General features: G+C 36.1%; 1 protein-coding gene across 2 annotated transcripts in view; it reads left to right on the top strand.

Moving 5' to 3' along the window:
- LOC110453984 overlaps window positions 1-20,627 on the top strand; it is a 77,797-nt gene that overhangs the window by 33,549 nt on the left and 23,621 nt on the right. The window contains exons 1-3 of one of the 2 annotated variants that reach the window (XM_021503249.1): window positions 2,166-2,272; window positions 13,623-13,960; window positions 18,447-18,826. In XM_021503249.1, the coding sequence (XP_021358924.1) occupies window positions 2,262-2,272; window positions 13,623-13,960; window positions 18,447-18,826 (729 nt within the window). In that variant the 5' untranslated portion in view covers window positions 2,166-2,261. Of the gene's footprint in view, window positions 1-2,165; window positions 2,273-13,622; window positions 13,961-18,446; window positions 18,827-20,627 lie in introns of those variants that run through there. The other variant, XM_021503250.1, reaches the window with a different exon arrangement.

The following is a 20,627-nucleotide window of genomic DNA, read 5'->3' as shown; positions in this document are numbered from 1 at the left end:
CCCTGTTGTGATTACTTTTAACATTGTTCCCCTGTTGTGATTACTTTTAACATTGTTTCCCTGTTGTGATTACTTTTAACCTTGTTCCTCTTTTGTGATTATATTTAAGATTGTTCCCCTGTTGTGATTATTTATCCTCGTACATCTGTTGTGATTACTTTTAAAATTGTTCCCTTGTTGTGATTACATTTAATCTTGTACATCTGTTGGGATTACTTTTAACATTGTTCCCCTGTTGTGATTACTTTTAACATTGTTCCCCTGTCGTGATTATTTTTAACATTGTTCCCCTGTTGTGATTATTTTGACATTGTTCCCCTGTTGTGATTATTTTTAACATTGTTCCCCTGTCGTGATTATTTTTAACCTTTTACATCTGTTGTGATTGTTTTTAACCTTGTACATCTGTTGTGATTACTTTTAACATTGTTCCTCTGTTGTAATTATTTTTAACCTTAAACCTCTGTTGTGATTATTTTTAACCTTGTATATCTGTCGTGGGTTTTATTTTTATCGTGTTCCACTGTTGTGATTATCTTTAACCTTGATCCCCTGTGATTATTTTTAACCTTGATCCCCCAGCTGTTGCATTATACACATTACCTATAGACGAGTTTTTTCGGGAAGAATAGATATAAGAACGAGAATTCAGTTTTCTTTTTTCTCTTTCAGTTTTCAGGGCGGAAAAAAACGAAAACAAAAGGTCGCTAATTAGCGTGCATTTTTCCGTCTTTTCGAATCGTTTTTTCGCCCTGAAGAGACGGGTAATATATACGTCTCAGATCTAAATTAACGATTCAGTTTCGACTTTTCGCAAACAACGATCGGAAATGGTACAAATCAATCAGTTATTTATATAACGTCACAGTACCCAAATCGGGACAGTACCCAAATCGAGACACTGGAAGGAAAAAAATAAGAAGAAATTTGCATGCTTTGCAAAGAAGTATTTTTAAATTGAAAATATTGATTTAAAGATGCTAATATACCAATAAAACATTATATGAATTTCATTTACTGCCACTTATGGTTACAATCACAGTTTTAGTTTGTAAATAATGACAAAAATATAACGTTCTTTTAGATGCGCAATGCGACGTTATTGATTTTCAATTTTTGTATGTGATTTTTCCCAATCCTATTATTTCTCAACCAATGGTAGTTTGGAAAAGAAATTCATTTAGAACGACCCTTGACTCTTAAATATTCCAAAGATATGCCATGTTCTGCTAAATACTTTTTTCATTTCCAAATATAAGCTAAAACTGGTAGGGGTCATAATCTTCGATAAGACGAAGTAGGCAATTACATGTATGTGGAAGAAGGGGTTTCCCGATTTGGGTACAACTGTCACCTGTGTTTCACGATTACGTAACCATGACTATATTTCCGATTCTATTTAAAGAACCACGCGCCGGAAATATCAACTTGTTATCAAAATAAAAAGATAAGTGAACAAAAAGTACTGGGATCGGTACTATGGTATGAAAAACGGACCAAGGCTTAAATTTTACAGTATTGTACGCTTCAAATGAATATTTTTTGTCAGCATATTAACATTTTATGATGAACTTGAGAATTTATGACAAAAAGTATTTCTATAGTGTGAATTTACTCCTATAGTCTAAAACAAAGTGCATAGTCGTCGCACGCGCTCTTTTTTAAAAACGTAATAAAAACATTGACATTTGAGTTTCAATTACGTTTTCTTGCGCTATTTGAACTTAAAAACTATTTATCTGTATACAAAAAAATGGTACATGGCTATCTATTCTAAGACTACATCATTGTTATAACTGATTTGTTGACATATTTATTTATTTATAAGTATTTTTGCAAAAAGTGATCCGATTTGGGTACCGATCCGTTTTGGGTACTGCCACCTTACAGGACAGAATATATAATACGAGTTGTCTTTCTTGGAACACTCGATCGCCTGAAACACATACCGGTTTTTATGAAAAGTTTGCTCGTATTTTATTTTATCTTTCAAGAACAGTTGCATGTTGCAAGTATTTTTTACTTTTTTAATGGTGCTTATTTTAAATCAAGATTAAGATAGTTTTGCTACCTAGGATCCCTCTGTTGAGAAGTAACGCGGATTTTTTTACTAGTTCATATTTTCCTCTAAAATTACTTTTTAATCTACATCATTTCGACGCTTACGGACGACCAAAAGGTGGGATACGTTGTACGCCTAACACCGAGTGTATTAAAATTACTTCGTAAGCTATCTACAACAATTTCTAGACAACTAGAAGATGGAGATGAGGTAGGTTTACTTTAAAAGTTGTAAATTATTGCAAATAACCCTCTACTTCTACAGTAGTCAGTAGCTAGCCTTCCTGTTACACTTAATCACAGGGTCTTGTTACAAATGTCTGAAATATGCTATACTGATATGGGTCACAACACACATAAACATATGTATGTTTATGTGTGTTGTGACCCATATCAAGTTCAAGTAATTTTTATTTAAAAATCGGTACATGGTTAAACAAGGCAACACAAGCCTATGGAAGGCTTTTACAACCGACTATATAACAAATAAAAACGGAGGTAGCATTAAATAAAACATAACAAGCATGCAAATCTATGACACTGTTAAAAACACACACATTGATAAACATTTAAAAGATAGGTAGTGTGGTTCCAAACTGAAAATTTCAAGAGAATAACTTTTGGCACATACATTCAGGTTAAAAATTTTGGCAAACAGTCAAAACAAGGTGCCCCATCCTTGATGATCATGATTAATTATAAATTCCTAGATAACTTCAAACATTTTGGAAAGCCACACTTATCACACTATGCCTTCAACAAATTACATAATCACAGCACATATAAATAAATACAAGCATATATAAATAGCACATATTGCATAGAAAATATACAAACCAGATTTGAATTGAAATTACAAGAAATAAAACGATAAATTATAAGCAGCACATACAATTTACACAAAATAAAAGCGAAGCAATACAAATAGCACATAAAAATTATATACACATTTACTAGCATAATGACTAACTAAAAGCATTGAAGCAGATTGGATAAAACAGCAGAGATAGCAAAGGGAGGGAACTCATCTGCACATCGCACAGATGAGTTCCCTCCCTTTGCTCAGTATAGCATATGTGTTTTTCAGACATTTGTAACGAGACCCTGTGACTTAATCGACTGGCATCATAATATGAAATAGGTGAGACCTACAGTAATCAGCGCGGGCACACATGAAAATACAGTTTTCTGCGTAATTTGACTGTTTCATTTTATGCACAGTCGTGTATGGCATTGGCCGAACCTGTCCCTGTGTCATGGGATGAACCTGCCGAAAATTTATATTTTAAGAAATCTGTAAATTAGAGCAATACGAAACTCAATGCTTATATGTATACCATCATGTGAAGCTGTCGATTTGTTACACGTATGCCATCAATAATTAGCATTACAAAAAGTTTGCAAAACTAGAAAGAAGTGAGGTCATAATTTTCTTTCCACCCTCCCAAAAAATAATTTTCTCGCTTTTAATAATCTAGAATTATAGTTTTCCCATCATTTTTTTCGTATGAATGGCCTGCCCAGTGAACTGCACTGCTCAAATCCTCAAAGTTGTAAATATTTGCTCCAGACTAAAATATCAGGAGTGGCCGGAGTTACCCCAGGGCCAAACATGCCCCGGTTTCCACAAGTTGCCTTATGACCCCATACTGACCCCTGTCGTTATGGATCTGCCCTGGTTCGTTGTTTTAATTGTTAGCATCAATTATTGGTCTATTTGTTTGTTTTCTTCATATGGTACTGTAAAGTACAGAAAAGAGTATTAGAACGAAAATAAAAAAGATGATTTACACAATTATTTAGTGTTTGTCAATACATGCATTCAAAAGAATCAAAGGTCTCAATCCAGAATTGATGCTTACATTTTAACAGTGATATATTGTATGTAAATATACAATTAGAATAATGATTACATTACGAAGTACATATTGAAGAGATTCCGTCTTTTCTCTAGTTTTAAAAGACAAAGAACATTCAAAGACATGAAAGTACAGAGGAATTGTTCAGTCTTGAAGAACAGTCTAATATCCGATAATGCATACATTCATAAAAAAATAAAATTTGACTTGGGTCTTAGTTTGGCCTTCCTCTTGAAACTACATGTATTTATACTTGCACATGTCAGTTATACGCCGTAATATCTTCCTATCCATAATTATACTTACCGCATTTCCACTGTTTTCATTCAATCATTGTGATGCCAGTAGTGATCATATTACATATACACACAATTACTGTAAGATAATTTAATGCATATTTTTCGCATAATTTGGTAAGAAGAAGAATCAGATGGCACAGCAAAACGTGCCTTTAAAAAATAAATAATGTTCTTATAAATCGGGTTACGGAAAACTATGACATTATTCGGAGATGAAAATTCAAAAGAAAAAGTCTTTGTGTTTGTTGAAAAATTCAGAAAGAAAATGTCTGTATTTGAAGTTGTGTTAAAATGACTAAAGAAGAACTTTTTAAAAGTAACATCATTGAAATGTATGAAATACGTACACTACATCTAAGATATCCATTATGTGTCCATATCTACAATGAAGTTACAAATGAAAAAATGTCCACTGTCGAACTGTAGGAATAAGAATAAACTAAACCAAAATATTCTAAATAATATTGTATAGCTGCAGAAAATTCCAGTTGGCTTCAGTGAATGTATTGCCAACACTGTATGATGATGCGTGTTGACAGTGACGTCACAGTCGCGTCACAACATGTTGTGAACGTCAATTCGGCATATTTCAACGTAAAATATGTATGTATGGTATGCATATACGGACTTATCAGTATCAACTGATGCTATTTTGAAACTAAGGACAAATAACCAAGCGCATGTATTGGATGGAAACAATTTTCGGTTCAAGAAAAATGAAAATATCAAAATAAAATGTAGGACATAGAAGTATTTCATCACTTTCATTGACACTGATTATCACCAATTAACACTGATTATCACCAATGAACACTGATTATCACCAATTAACACTGATTATCACCACTGAACACTGATTATCACAAATGAACACTGATTAACACCAATGAACACTTATCATTCCAAATGAACAATGATTATCACCAATTAACACTGATTATTACCAATTAACACTGATTATCACCAATTAACACTGATTAACACCAATGAACTCTTATCATTCCAAATGAACACTGATTATTACCAATGAACACTTATCATTCCAAATGAACAATGATTATCACCAATTAACACTGATTATGACCAATTAACACTGATTATCACCACTGAACACTGATTATCACAAATGAACAATGATTATCACCAATGAACACTTATCATTCCAAATGAACAATGATTATCACCAATTAACACTGATTAACACTGATTATCACCAATTAGCACTGATTATCACCAATTAACACTGATTATGACCAATTAACACTGATTATCACCAATTAGCACTGATTATCACCAATTAACCCTGATTAACACTGATTATCACCAATGAAATTATTCCAAATGAACACTGATTATTACCAATGAACACTTATCATTCCAAATGAACACTGATTATCTCCAATGAACACTTATCATTCCAAATGAACAATGATTATCACCAATTAACACTGATTAACACTGATCGTCACCAATGAACACTGATCATCACAAATGGACACTGATTAACACCAATGAACACTGATTATCACCAGTTAGCACTGATTATCACCAATTAACCCTGATTCACACTGATTTTCTCCAATGAACACTGATTATCACCAAGTAACACTGATTATCACCAATGAACTCTTATTATTCCAAATGAACACTGATTATAACCAATGAACACTGATTATCACCAATGAAATTATTCCAAATGAACACTGATTATCACCAATGAACACTTATTATCACCAATGAACACTTATTATTCCAAATGAACACTGATTATCACCAATGAACACTTATCATTCCAAATGAACACTGATTATCACCAATGAACACTGATTATCACCAATGAACACTGATTATCACCAATTAACACTGATTATCACCAATTAACACTGATTATCACCAATGAACACTGATTATCACCAATGAACACTGATTATCACCAATGAACACTGATTTTCACCAATGAACACTGATTATCACCAATTAACACTGATTATTGTTGGATTTGTTAGAGTTGTTAATAGGACGTTGCTTCCGGTTAGCGCCTGATAAGGCTTGCTCCCGTAGGCTCCTGACACATTTTGTGTATTTCACGAATATACTTATTTACCAACACTGAAGTTTACCATATTATCATTTGAATAGTTCGAGATCATTCTCGTCTATAATTAGAGCTTTTAACGTCATTTTTGGCTTTAATTTCGTATATTAGAGGACATAACTTTAACCGCTGGGCAAGTTGTCTACAAACGCACACTTGTCCAGGTCTTATTCTGAATTTCTAGTCAGTTAATATAACATACCTTTTTTAGTTAAGTATTTTTGTATTTTTTTAACATTTCTTTCACATTTGACTTACATTTCACGCTTTTGCAGTTATAGAAGAACCGTAATAATCATTTGTGGTCAATTATTTTCTGGGCTTAGATAGACGCCATCTTTGTTTTACCGTCAATTTTTGCCCCATATATCTGACCCATCTCGGTATCCTCTCTTAGCTTTTGTTCATTCTTGCTAATATCATTTAAATTGTTTGAGATCATTCTCGTCTATAATTATAGTTTTTGAATTTGTAACTTTGACTTAATTTTTGAATTTTAATTTTCGTGTATCAAAGGACAGAATTTTAACCGCTGGGCGAGTTGTCTACATTTTGTTGTTTGTTGTAACGAAGTGACGTCTGTAAACTAAATCTATCATTCATATTTGTACTTTTTTTTAAAACATTCTTTTCACATCTGACTTACATAATACAAAAACTGTAATTATCATTGTGGTAAAAAATAAACAATCAAAAGAAGAAAAAAAATCTGGGCTTGGATTTTTGCCCCACATATCTAAACCATCTTGGTATCCTCTCAAGGATTTTGTTCATTCTTGGTTATATAAATGCGATCATTTGCTCGTGAAACATTATTGTTTTTCTTCTGGAACGTTAATATATAAATACAATTTTAAATACAAATTTTGTGAATCGTCATATTTTTTGATTTGTAAGAGACATATCGTCACAAATGTGTCAACTTTTGGTAGATATCTTCTTTGACATTTTGTACTGCTATTTTGTGTTTTTTCTTGTTTCTCTTATGTTGTAAATACAAGAAGTTGTACATTCATATATGTTTAAATATAGTAGATCTGTTCTCCTGGCCCCTTAGACCAGTGAGTCATAATATTACAACACATCTTTTAGAGGATTTTAAGGCATCAAATTCGGAGAAAAACTTGCGCACTAGACGTGGGACACGGGCAGGAAAGGGTGCTGTTAGGCGAATACCAAGTGTTGTCGTGTTAAATCAAACGGAACCAGTGGTTTTACCCACTTGGGCCTGAATACTGATAACCTCATCCATTTGGTCACTACAAATGGTCTGTCTGTCTCGCAGTCCTTCTTGCAGAGCCAAACTGCGCTTACAGAAGTATCGGGCATCGACACTATTGTGCATTCTCGTAACGATTCTTCCACACGGATTCCGACATCATCAGTATCGTACAAGAATTTACATGTCATCAAGCCTGTTGGCTGGGCATTCACACGAAAAAATGGTGATAAAAAACTCTAATCTAAAATTACTAAACAGGAGAAAACTACTTTTGAAAGAGTAGAAAGAAAATCATGATCTCGCTTCTATTTATGCAAACTTTCTGTAAACAGAATTGCTATTTTTTTACGGTCAAACGTGTGACATGTTGACAGCTTCAAATGATATACATAAAAGCCAAGCTAAGCACTCACTACCATATTGCTGTACGATAAGAATTTATTGAAATATCAATTTGGGCCCGGACAGTTTAGGCAAATGATACCATGGCAAGTTCGGCCCATGTAACACATAAAAAGTCGTAAAATTGGCAGTAAAATCTGACGTTGCATGCTTTATAACATCATAACTAAGCTGATTCCAATGGGGACGAATTTATCCGAATGACTGTCGGAACTTATCCCATGGCGGGGCTCGTTCAGCCATCTGATCATTCGACAGGGAAAATTAAATAATGTTCTAAAACAGACGTGCTGCCATACTTCCCAAAACGGACCATAAAAAAAGGGCCGAATTCGCACCGATCTCCCCTATTATTATGTCGGTCCTAATCACATTAGAGTTTAGTTTAGATTTTCTTTTATTTCAGTTCAATCATACTATTCCAATGAACAGAGAAGACAAAGGGAAAAAGGAACAAGTGTCACAGACACTTATGTAAACCTATCACCAAGTATACTAAACAGCAACTAATATATTCAGTATGTGATAACACCATTCATACACACAACACACGCATATATATACCAATAATTAATGGAAATAACAATAGTTTAATCTTCCTTAGAGTAAGGTGGTTGGGGTAAGATATATATTGTACAAGTTTACATGCCATATTATTCAGTTATAGAAAATCTGCTAGTTTTAAGTATATAATTCTGTACAGCTAGATGAAAACGAATCATCTCCAAATAATAATAACTCAAAAGCAATATTATGGGGCAAACATTGTAGGTAGCGTATTATTTGATCGTACCTGTTACATTCATATAAAAAAAATGTTCATTGTCTTAGACTTCACCACACATGCATAATGGAGATGGAGCAATATATTTAGCAAATAAATGACCATTTAAGGAGCTACACTCCATTCGTAGTCGTGCATGAAATATTTGGCCCTTGCGGTTACCAACGTTGTAATAGGTAGGCGTTAATTATCTTAGTATATTGCTTGTCAAGATAAGATTTTGAAGCAGAAGTACATTTTGTGGAAGACTATTTCATTGATCTATAACAGAAGGTAGAAATGACTGCTTATAAAAGGAAGTTTTGCTCAATATTGGAGTAATAAAGGTATGGTGGGAGTTTCTGGTATCATATCGATGCCCTTCTGATACAGTACTTGGGATAAGGCTATATAAATATTCAGGTGTATATTGATAGAACATTTTATGGAACTGGATAATATTAAGATTTTACCTCCGATCGAATAAACTGACCCAAGCTGATTCATTGTAAAGTTTGTCAATGCTTACTAATTTAGTTGCACCTGTTACAATTCGAGCGGCTTCAATATTGAGGTTTTCAAGTTTTTTTCCCAACTCATTCGGTATGTTCCCCCACACTTTATCTCCATACTCAAGTAGAGGTCTTATAAATGAAAAATATATTGATTGTAAAGGATTTCTATCAAGCTGGAATTTTAAGGTTCGCATGAGGTTGAGCTTAGGTGACGTTTTAGAGATGATGTAATTGACATGATCTGACCAAATACCGTTTGAGGAGAAAAAGACTCTGAGGTGCTAATGGAAAGATACGTTATTTATAGGAACTTGGTTCATATGTAAGAGAGGGTGATTGGGAGGGTTTCTTTTCCTACTTATGAGGATAGTTTCAGATTTATTTGGGTTAAAGTCTACAAGCCACTGGCATGACCATGGATTTATTTTTTCCAAGTCTGATTCCAGAATTTCATATATTGTAATTGGATTGTCTACTACCATATACAGTGACGTATCGTCTGCAAACAGTTTTATTATGGACTTTAAATCATACACAATATCGTTAATGTACACCAAGAAGAGCAGAGTTCCAAGGATAGAGCCTTGGGGTACCCCGGCATTAATAGATGCCCAATTAGAACTGCAATCATTTAAATTAACTCTTTGTTTTCTGTCAAGAAGATAATCTTCAAACCAGGTTAATAACTTTCCACATATGCCAAGTTTTTGAAGTTGGAAAAGAAGGCCTCGATGCCACACACGGTCGAAAGCCTTGCTGATATCACAGAATACTCCTCGAATTTCTTTGCCCGAGTCTAGAGCTTTACCAAAGTCGTTAGATATACTAAGTAATTGGTTTATAGTAGAGTCGCCGGGTGTGAAACCTGATTGACAGCTAGTAATAAGTCTATTTTGACGAAGAAAATTGTACAAATATTTAAATATGCAGCGTTCAAATACTTTTCCTAAGACACCTATTAGAGATATGGGACGATAATTTTTGAGGTCATCTCGTTTTCCTTTTTTATGAACAGGTATGACATTAGATCTTTTCCATGACGACGGAAATTTAGACATGGCAAGACATTTGTTTAAAAAGAAGGCAAGAGGATTACAAAGAACATTGGCTGTCTCTTTTAAGACTTTGGGGCTGACTAGGTCAGGTCAAACTGCTTTGGACGGATCCAGATTAACCGGTATATCTTTGACGTCATCGCTTGCTATTATAATTTGACCAAGTTTGTTGGGAGAGATACACAAGTTATCTTCCGGAAGTACGGTAGTGGAATCATCAACTCTAGCTTGGCTAGAAAAATAAGAGAAACTATTAGCCTTGTCAGCATCGTCATCGTAATAATTTCCATCACTAATAATGACAGGGACGTGGGTTTTTTTGTGTCTGTTTTCATGAATTTGTTAAGAACTTTCCACCATGACCTGGAACGATTTGGGACAGATAGTTCTAACGACAGTTTGTTGAAATACTTGTCTTTGGACTGCCTAATTAGGTTGACACACTTATTGCGTAAATGTCTAAACTCTAACCAGTCACGATCTCTATTAGTCTGTTTTGCCCTTTTATGTATTTTTTTATGTCGTGACACATCCATAGTTTTATTTGGAATACAGACATGGGAAATTCTCTCTAATATGTCTGTCAGATTTTTACATGATTCATCTATGCCATTTGAGTCAGTGATATCGTAATGGTTGGTCTAGGAACAATTCACCAACAAATGTTTGATTTAATATTGAAGGGTATATATATAATGCTGACAAGAATGAGATCTAGCAGAGTTTATGTTTTATTGTTATCCCTCGACTAGCCGACTATATATAAATTTTATCTTACCTCATTCTGAAAGCAGTATTATCTCATTCTGAATCAGTAAATATCAGAGATCAACAAAAGCTTCGCTCTTTTAAGGCTTTGCCTTTTCATATTACTGATTATACCCAATTAACACTGATGATTAGCAGATGCATGCACATGTGATGACAGTTATGGTTTTCATATTTGTATAAATGAAGTTAGCATGATCTTGAAAAAACATTGAGATCTCCACCATATAATCCCAAACACATCACGGGTTAGAAAAGATGCATTCTAGTAATTCTACATGTGCTATCAGGATTGGCTCTAACTCTTCCTTTTGGTCCCAGGCTGATACACGGTAACATAAAGCAGGTGAGATCCTTACTTCTATCCATACTATTTGTTAAGCATAAGGGAAGCCTGCCCCTGTGAAACACACTTCATCATGCAACCAGGATTGGCTTTTGGAGATTAAATCCCTTGGTCATGAGTTTTGAAATGAATGAAATACCCACCATATATCGCAATAGCTGTGTGCTTGATATGAAGAAACATAGTCATGCTACCAGGATTACCTACAATTTGAGCACAAGTTACCAAGCTTAAAACTGCTTTCCTTAAGTAGGGCATATGTGGCTGATTTAATTGTACATAGGATTATGGCTGCTGTCTCGCTTCACATTAGAGGGAATTTCCCTTTAGCTCAGTAGTAGAGTATCCGACGAGGACGTCTTGGATCATGTGTTTGATCCCCCAGTGAAGGCACTACTCTCTCTTTCCTGTTGCACCTACATTGTTGTCACCCTCTCCATCTGTCTGTTAACATTTGGCTTGTCCAAAGGATCCTGTTAAAAGAAAATATTTAAATATAAAAAGTATTACACAAGTATTCCTGACATCAATCTTTTGAGACAAGTTTAAGGACAAGGTCAGAGTTCAGGGTGAAGGTCACAGCATCAAATACCTTACATGTTAATTGGCTATAGTTCTCAACCAAATTTCAGTCTAAGGTCAAGGTCATTTTCAGAGTTAAGGTCACAATTTCAGAACTGATACACTATGATAGCAAATTGGTTAATCCACACTTTTCTGACTTCACTTTTTATCATAATTTCATAAAACTCACTCTATATTTCCAAACACCATAGCCTGCACTGCTCAACAATTAATTGTCACTTAAGCATTACATTTAGCAGACAAGTACACCATACTATCAATCCAAATCCAACAATGAAGGCAGGGGATATAATTCATACCATCTGCAGTACTATTGTTAGTGCCCTGCATCAGCCTGTGCCTGACAAAAAGAGCTGATACATTGTATGTTATACTGTATGACGTTATCGAAACACCACTGGACATTAAGTAATTGTTGTTTAAATTCTTTTTGGTCTATTGCTCCCCTTCACCTGGATTTTCACACCTTGACGAGAGTTAGGTAGGGGGAAAATATGATCCAGGTACATGTACAAAGTGTTTACCTATACATATGGGACTGTGTCAATATGTGTTATATTTTTACATGTGTCGATTTTGGTCATTTTAAAAAACACAGAAAACACTTTTTATAAATTTTGAAAAATACAAGATAGAAAGACTGGATGATATATGTAGCTAAAGCATAGAAACATACTTTAAAATCAAGTTTATATGTTTTAACACGAAATCACATAATATTGTTAAGCCATTTCTCAATTTACTCCGACCACGATTGTCATCACACAATGTTCATCCATCGTCCACGCAAATGTGCGCAAGCAATAATCAACCAGATTTGTATTGTTTGCACATCGTGCACACATCGCGTGCACACCGCATGTTGTGTAACGTTATGCAATCCCACAACTGTCGTTTATTATTGGCCCCTAAACATTTTGTTATGACATAATGAAACAAAGCTGGTCAGATTCAACCAAGATGTCATCTGACCAAATTTTAACCTCAAGGTCAACGGATCAAAGGTCAAGTTCAAATTTAATATCTCTACCTAAAGGTCAACGGATCAAAGGTTAAGGTCAAATTTTACATTTCTTAACTGTTAAACATTTTGTTATGACGTCATGAAGAAAAGTTGGTCAGAAATTTTATATCACTACCTCAAGGTCAAATGATCAAAGGTCATAGTCAAATTTTACATCTCTTCACTGTTTAACATTTTTTTATGATATTATGAAGCAAAGATGGCCAAAATCAAAAAAGATGTCAACTTACCAAACCTAAAGGTCATCAGATCAAAGGTCAAGATCAAATCTTACATCTCTTAACTGCTAAACATTTTGTTATGACATTATGAAGCAAACCTGGTCATAATCAAACAAGGTGTCTATGAAGAATGACAATACGGTATTATGAACATTGTTCAAATATCAGCGTAACAGCGAGGTAATTCACACAGTATCAGTGAGGTAATTCACACAGTAACAGTGAGGTAATTCACACAGTTACAGTGAGGAAATTCACACAGTAACAGTCAGGTAATTCAGACAGTTGCAGTGAGGTAATTCACACAGTTACAGTGAGGTAATTCACACAGTTACAGTGAGGTAATTCAATCAGTATCAGTGAGGTAATTCACACAGTAACAATTTATGTAACCTTGTCCATTACAGAGTACAAAAAGTTTCCATTCCAACAAAAACTAACAAACCATGTGAAGATTTAAAAAATCCCAAAACCTGCATCACAACATTAATGGCGGCTGCAGAAAACTCAGGTGTGTACTATTCCAACTTGTCAACGGAGTCAGAGGAAGGTAGTTCTACCAAACAACCGAAAGATCTGAATGAGTTGCATATGACTGAACTAGATGGTGAAGATGATGGAATGAGTGATGAGGATAATGATGGGATGTATGCTGTTATTATTGACGACACGCTCAGTGTGGACAGTAGTTCGCCAGAACAACGGAGTGATAACGTCAAACCAGAAGTTGTCACTAGCAGGGGAGGTATGCAATCAAATTTATTTCTAGATGCTTGTCAAAAAGATAGGTTCATTAGCTTAATCAGGTATATGTTAAGTTTCTAGCATTTTTAGCTCACCTGGTCCAAAGGACCATGGTGAGCTTATACCATACCAAAGCGTCTGTCTGTCAACTTTTCTTTTAAAACGCTACTAATCCTGAGCGACCATGTAGATTTTTACTAAATTTGGTCTGGAACATCCTTAGGCCAAGGGGACTCAATTTTGTATAAATGGTGGGTGTGGCCCCCCATAGGGGCAGAGGGGCAGGGCCCAATAGGGGGAAATAGAGGTAAAACCTTTAAAATCCTTCTTCTACCATAGAGATTAGGGGATTTTATCCTAATTTATTCTGGAGCATCCTTGGGCAAAGGGAACTCAATTTTATATAAACCGTGGGTGTGGCGTCACTTGGGGCAGAGGAGCGGGGCCCAATAGTGGAAATAGAGGTAAAACCTTTAAAATCCTTCTTCTACCGTCGAGATTAAGGCATTTTATCCTAATTTAGTTTGAAGCATCCTTGGGCCAAGGAGACTCAGTTTTGTATAAATGGTCGGTGTGGCCCCCAAGGGGGCAGAGGAGCGGGGCCCAAAAGGGGAAATAGAGGTAAAACCTTTAAAATCCTTCTTCGACCATAGGAACTAAGGCATTTGATCCAAATTTAGTCTGGACCATCTTGGGCCAAAGGGACTCAATTTTGTATAAAAGTGGGTGTGGCCCCTCAAGAGGCAGAAGGGTGGGGCCCAATAGGGGTAATAGAGGTAAACCTTTAAAATCCTTCTTCTACCATAGGGATTTAGGGATTTCAATCTCATTTGGTCTGGAGGACCCTTGGGCAAAAGGGACTCAATTTTGTATAAACGATGGATGTGGCCCCCCTGGGGGCAATAGGGGAAACATAGCAAATTCTTAAAAAAACTAATTTGCGATGAAGCACCCTTGGATAAAGGGAACCAATTTTGTATAAACGGTGGGTCTGAACCTCCTTGGGGCAGTGAGGCAGGGCCCCATAAGTGATATAGAGGAATAGCTTTAATATTTTTCTTCTTCCATTCGATGAATGTATTTTGACCAAATTTGAACAGTAGCATCCTATTTGGAATGGAAATCAATTTTGTATAATTGGTGGGTTTGAACCCCCTGGGGGTAGAGGGGGGGGGCCAAATAGGGAAAATAGAAAAATAGCTTTAAAATCATTCTTCTTCTGTAGGAATGACAGGATTATGTCCATATTTGGTCCAAAGCATCATTGGGTGAAGCTGACCTGGCTTTGTATCAACGGTGGGTCTGACCCCCCTGGGGGCAGAGGGGCGGGGCCCAATATGGGAAACACAGAAAATTCTTCAAAATCCTCCTTTTCCTGTAGGAATGACAGGATTTTTCGAATTGCATATAAATATTACTCCTAACTAATCATGGAATACATGTACACTACCAGCAACATCTGGCTATTTCAACTTCAATTTTGCTAACATTTCCAGGTGAGCGATACAGGCCCTCTGGGCCTCTTGTTACATTAATCCAGAATAGCAGGGATATGCATTTCTGTTTTGTCCTATACATGTACAGTAAAATGGTAATGCTATCTTGTGTCGGGATACATTTAATGTTTTTTTTTTTTTAAAACAGTAGTTGGAAATGAAGGATGGAAGTGATAACAATAATTCTTAACTCTCATGGATGTAGCTAAGATTTTAAGCTCACTTGGCCAAAAAGGCACAGCGTCTGTCATCAGTCTGTTGTCATCTTTTCCTTTAAACAACTTCCACTAAAATACCAAAAGGCGTACTGTCATTGTAATTGTCCGGTGGCTTCCTTGGATGGAGCCCAACAAAGTAACCAACAAAAAAGACCTTAAACTACTTTTGTAACAGGAGAGGGAAAATGCACAGCCAGACTCGGGTTCGAACTCGTGACACTCCAAACTCTAGACTGACGCTCTACCAATTGAGCTACCTGGCTGCCGACGATCGACCCAGTCCGTTTCCGCTACATTCCTCCCTCCTTTTTCTAAATCTTGCCCCCACAACTATTTACAGCCCAGGTTCGGGTATCCCCTTGCCAAGCATACACCAAATGCTTGAAACAAGTGTTGGTCAGTAGTGGGACAAGGACTAGGGATATAGACGGTGCCATTGCTGGGGCTCGAGCCCGCGACCCTTGGCTCTCCAGCCCGATGATCTACCACTCAGCTAAAGGGAAATTCCCTACAGCTGACGCTTGTAAAGCAACCTAATCAATGCACATCTTTCACATTTTCAAGGTCATAGAGGTCAAATATGTCTTAAGCTTCTGAGAAAACAAAAGGCCAAGAGTCCTGATATAAGGCTGGTAGTTTCCTTTAATGGATGCGAACAAAGTTTGCGAACAAATGTCCTTAACCCACATTTTAGGTCACAAGGCTCAAAATATATCAAAAACTTCAAATGACTTCTTCTGAAGACCCAAAAGACCTAGGGTCATGTTATTTGGCTTGTAGATTCCTGCGAAAGATCCAAAAAACTTAACAAAGATGACATTGACCACTTTCAAGTGTTCAGAGGTCAAGATGNTTTTTTTTTTTCATGGAGCCTTACAAAGTTTGCGCACATAATACACTTTGAAATATATACAATTAAGTCTAGCTAAGTCGAACTCGTGGGGTCCAGATCAATAGTTTGAGGAATACATGGTATTTAATGAATCCGAGGTTTGACTGACATCGTTAATTTTTAATCTGGTGGTGCGACAGACAATATGAGCACTGCAAATATTGTGGATAGTAGATAGCGACCCTTGGCTCTCCAGCCCGATGATCTACCACTCAGCTAAAGGGAAATTCCCTACAGCTGACGCTTGTAAAGCAACCTAATCAATGCACATCTTTCACATTTTCAAGGTCATAGAGGTCAAATATGTCTTAAGCTTCTGAGAAAACAAAAGGCCAAGAGTCCTGATATAAGGCTGGTAGTTTCCTTTAATGGATGCGAACAAAGTTTGCGAACAAATGTCCTTAACCCACATTTTAGGTCACAAGGCTCAAAATATATCAAAAACTTCAAATGACTTCTTCTGAAGACCCAAAAGACCTAGGGTCATGTTATTTGGCTTGTAGATTCCTGCGAAAGATCCAAAAAACTTAACAAAGATGACATTGACCACTTTCAAGTGTTCAGAGGTCAAGATGTCTAAAGCTTTAAACAACCTCTTAAGAAGAACCTAAACACCTAGTCCTTGCATATAGCTGGTAGATGTCTTGGATTGAGGCTAACAAAGTATGCCTACAAAATTACCTTGACCTGTTTACAAGTTCACAGAAGTAAAACATTTCAAAAGCTGTACATGACTGCTTCTAAAGGCCTAGAGTAATGATATTTGGCTTGTATTTTTTTTTTTTCATGGAGCCTTACAAAGTTTGCGCACATAATACACTTTGAAATATATACAATTAAGTCTAGCTAAGTCGAACTCGTGGGGTCCAGATCAATAGTTTGAGGAATACATGGTATTTAATGAATCCGAGGTTTGACTGACATCGTTAATTTTTAATCTGGTGGTGCGACAGACAATATGAGCACTGCAAATATTGTGGATAGTAGATGATAGAAGTAGAAAAGAAGTTGGTAAAGATGACAACATTTAAAAATAATAACAGTGAAAGCATGTAGTCATTGGTATTAAGAAGGAAAATAAAATAAACGAGCTGCATGTGTAGCGGACCTGTTGTTTTGACATGATAGTCTGGCTAGGTTAATTTTACAAAATATCAGAATGAGAGGAACTCTTTGATCATTTTAAAATGAAGAAAATCTTCAATCCCTGTTCTTATAATGTTGATTGATAACGAAATTAACAATCACAGCATATTAAAGTTTGAATATCTTTAAAGATAATTGAGAATCTGCTATATGGTTTCCGCTTAGTATTGCCAAATCATCAGCTTTACATGCTGGTGTGTCTACGAATGGATAAGGAAAATAGTATGGTTTTGATTGGTCGGGGATAAATCAGAGTTCGAGGAATACAGGGTATTCAAGCAATGGCTGTTCCAGTAATCTGGGGTTAAATTACAAAGAGTATGTAAAAACACGGTCGGGACCAAGTGAACTATTTGAGGAATCGGGGTATTCAAGTTATGCGAGTTCGAATAAGCGGGATTTCACTGTATGTCTTGAAGAACTAAAAAGCTTAGAGTCATGAAAATTTGACTGGTAGGTATGTAGCTTTCTGAGGTGGTGCCTTGCAATATTTGCAAATAGAAATGACTTTGACATACTTTCAAGGTCATTTAGGTCAAATATGTCAAAAGGTACAAACAACTTCTCAAATCAACAATTTACCACATCGTGGTGTCATGCATTCAGGACAAGATCTCCTCGTGTTGACTGCATAATTCATGTTTATCACAAAAGAGTAATATATCTTAGGGATAAAGTAGAGCTTTAACCAATTTTGTATCATATTTGTTTATGAATAAAATGATATATTTTCAGATGCAATACCATACCAGGTAAACCAGCCATTCTCCACTGAGGAGTGTGCTGGAGGAGGAATGTGCAGTTACGGTGACAGGTCTTACAACACTTTGCCATGTTTGTCACCAACTTCTACCCATCACGATGTGCAACACATTGCAATTGCTTCAAAAACATCAAGTTTTGAGAATATGCACAAGAGAATTAAGCAAGAGCCATCTGAATGCAGTGGACAGTTTACATACTCTATGTCCAGTCTACAGCTTGAGAGTCAGCTGGTGGACAAAGCCATTGACAACCTGATGACCCTGCCACAAGTGTTTACAGAGGTGGTGGAGAGTAAGAAAAGTCAGAGCGCAGAAATAGAGCTTCAACAACTAAACCTTGTAACATTACAGGTACATATACAGGCCCACGGGGAACTTGCACACTTATAACATTACCGGTACATATACAGGCCCACGGGGAACTAGCACACTTATAACATTACAGGTATACATGTATATACAGGAACACAGGGAACTAGCACACTTATAACAGTACAGATACATATACAGGCCCACGGGGAACTAGCCCACTTATAACATTACAGGTACATATACAGGCCCACAGGCTACTAATACACCTGTAACATTACAGCTACATATACAGGCACACAGGTTACTAATACACTTGTAACATTACAGGTACATATACCGGCACACAGGTTACTAATATACCTGTAATATTACAGGTACATATACAGGCCCACAGGGAACTAGTACACTTATAACATTTCAGGTATATTTACAGGGCCACGGGGAACTAGCACACCTGTCACATATATAAAGGTACAGGTTACTAATACACCTGTAACATTACAGGTACATATACAGGCACACAGGTTACTATTACACCTGTAACATTACAGGTACATATACAGGCCCACAGGGAACTAGCACACTTATAACATTACAGGTATATATACAGGCCCACAGGTTACTAATACACCTGTAACATCACAGGTACATATACAGGCCCACAGGTTACTAATACACCTGTAACATTACAGGTACATATACAGGCACACAGGTTACTATTACACCTGTAACATTACAGGTACATATACAGGCCCACAGGTTACTAATACACATGTAATATTACAGGTACATATACAGGCCCAAAGGGAACTAGCAAACTTTTCATATATATAAAGGTACAGGTTACTAATTAATACACCTGTAACATTACAGGTACATATACAGGCCCACAGGTTACTAATACACTTATAACATTACAGGTACATATACAGGTCCAAAGGTTACTAATACACCTGTAACATTACAGGTATATATACAGGCCCACAGGTTATTAATACACTTGTAACATTACAGGTACATATACAGGCCCATAGGGAACTAGCAAACTTGTCATATATATAAATGTACAGGTTACTAATACACCTGTAACATTACAGGTACATATACAGGCCCACAGGTTACTAATACACTTGTATCATTACAGGTACATATACAGGTCCAAAGGTTACTAATACACCTGAAACATTACAGGTATATATCCAGGCCCACAGGTTACTAATACACCTTTAACATTACAGGTATATATACAGGCCCACGGGGAACTAGCAAACTTAAAACATTACAGGTACATATACAGGCCCACAGGGAACTAGCCCACTTATAACATTGCAGGTATATATACAGGCCCACAGGGAACTAGCAAACTTGTCACATATATACATGTAAATGTACAGGTCACTAATACACCTACTAGCCCACTTATAACATTGCAGGTATATATGGAACTAGCAAACTTGTCACATATATAAAGGTACAGGTTACTAATACACCTGTAACATTACAGGTACATATACAGGACCACAGGGAACTAGCACACTTGAAACATTAAAGGTACATATACAGGCCAATAGGGAACTAATACACCTGTAATATTACAGGTATATATACAGGTCCACAGGTTACTAATACACCTGTAACATTACAGGTATATATACAGGCCCACAGGGAACTAGCCCACTTATAACATTACAGATACATATACAGGCCCACGGGGAACTAGCAAACTTGTCACATATATAAAGGTTCAGATTACTAATACATTTGTAACATTACAGGTACATATCTAGGCCCATAGGTTACTAATACACCTGTAACATTACAGGTACATATCTAGGCCCAT

The sequence above is a fragment of the Mizuhopecten yessoensis genome, unplaced genomic scaffold, assembly GCF_002113885.1.
Source record: "Mizuhopecten yessoensis strain PY_sf001 unplaced genomic scaffold, ASM211388v2 scaffold7597, whole genome shotgun sequence".
NCBI classification, from domain to species: Eukaryota; Metazoa; Mollusca; class Bivalvia; order Pectinida; family Pectinidae; genus Mizuhopecten; species Mizuhopecten yessoensis.
Note: the sequence above shows the minus strand (reverse complement) of the source record. Positions and strands in the feature narration are given on the sequence as shown.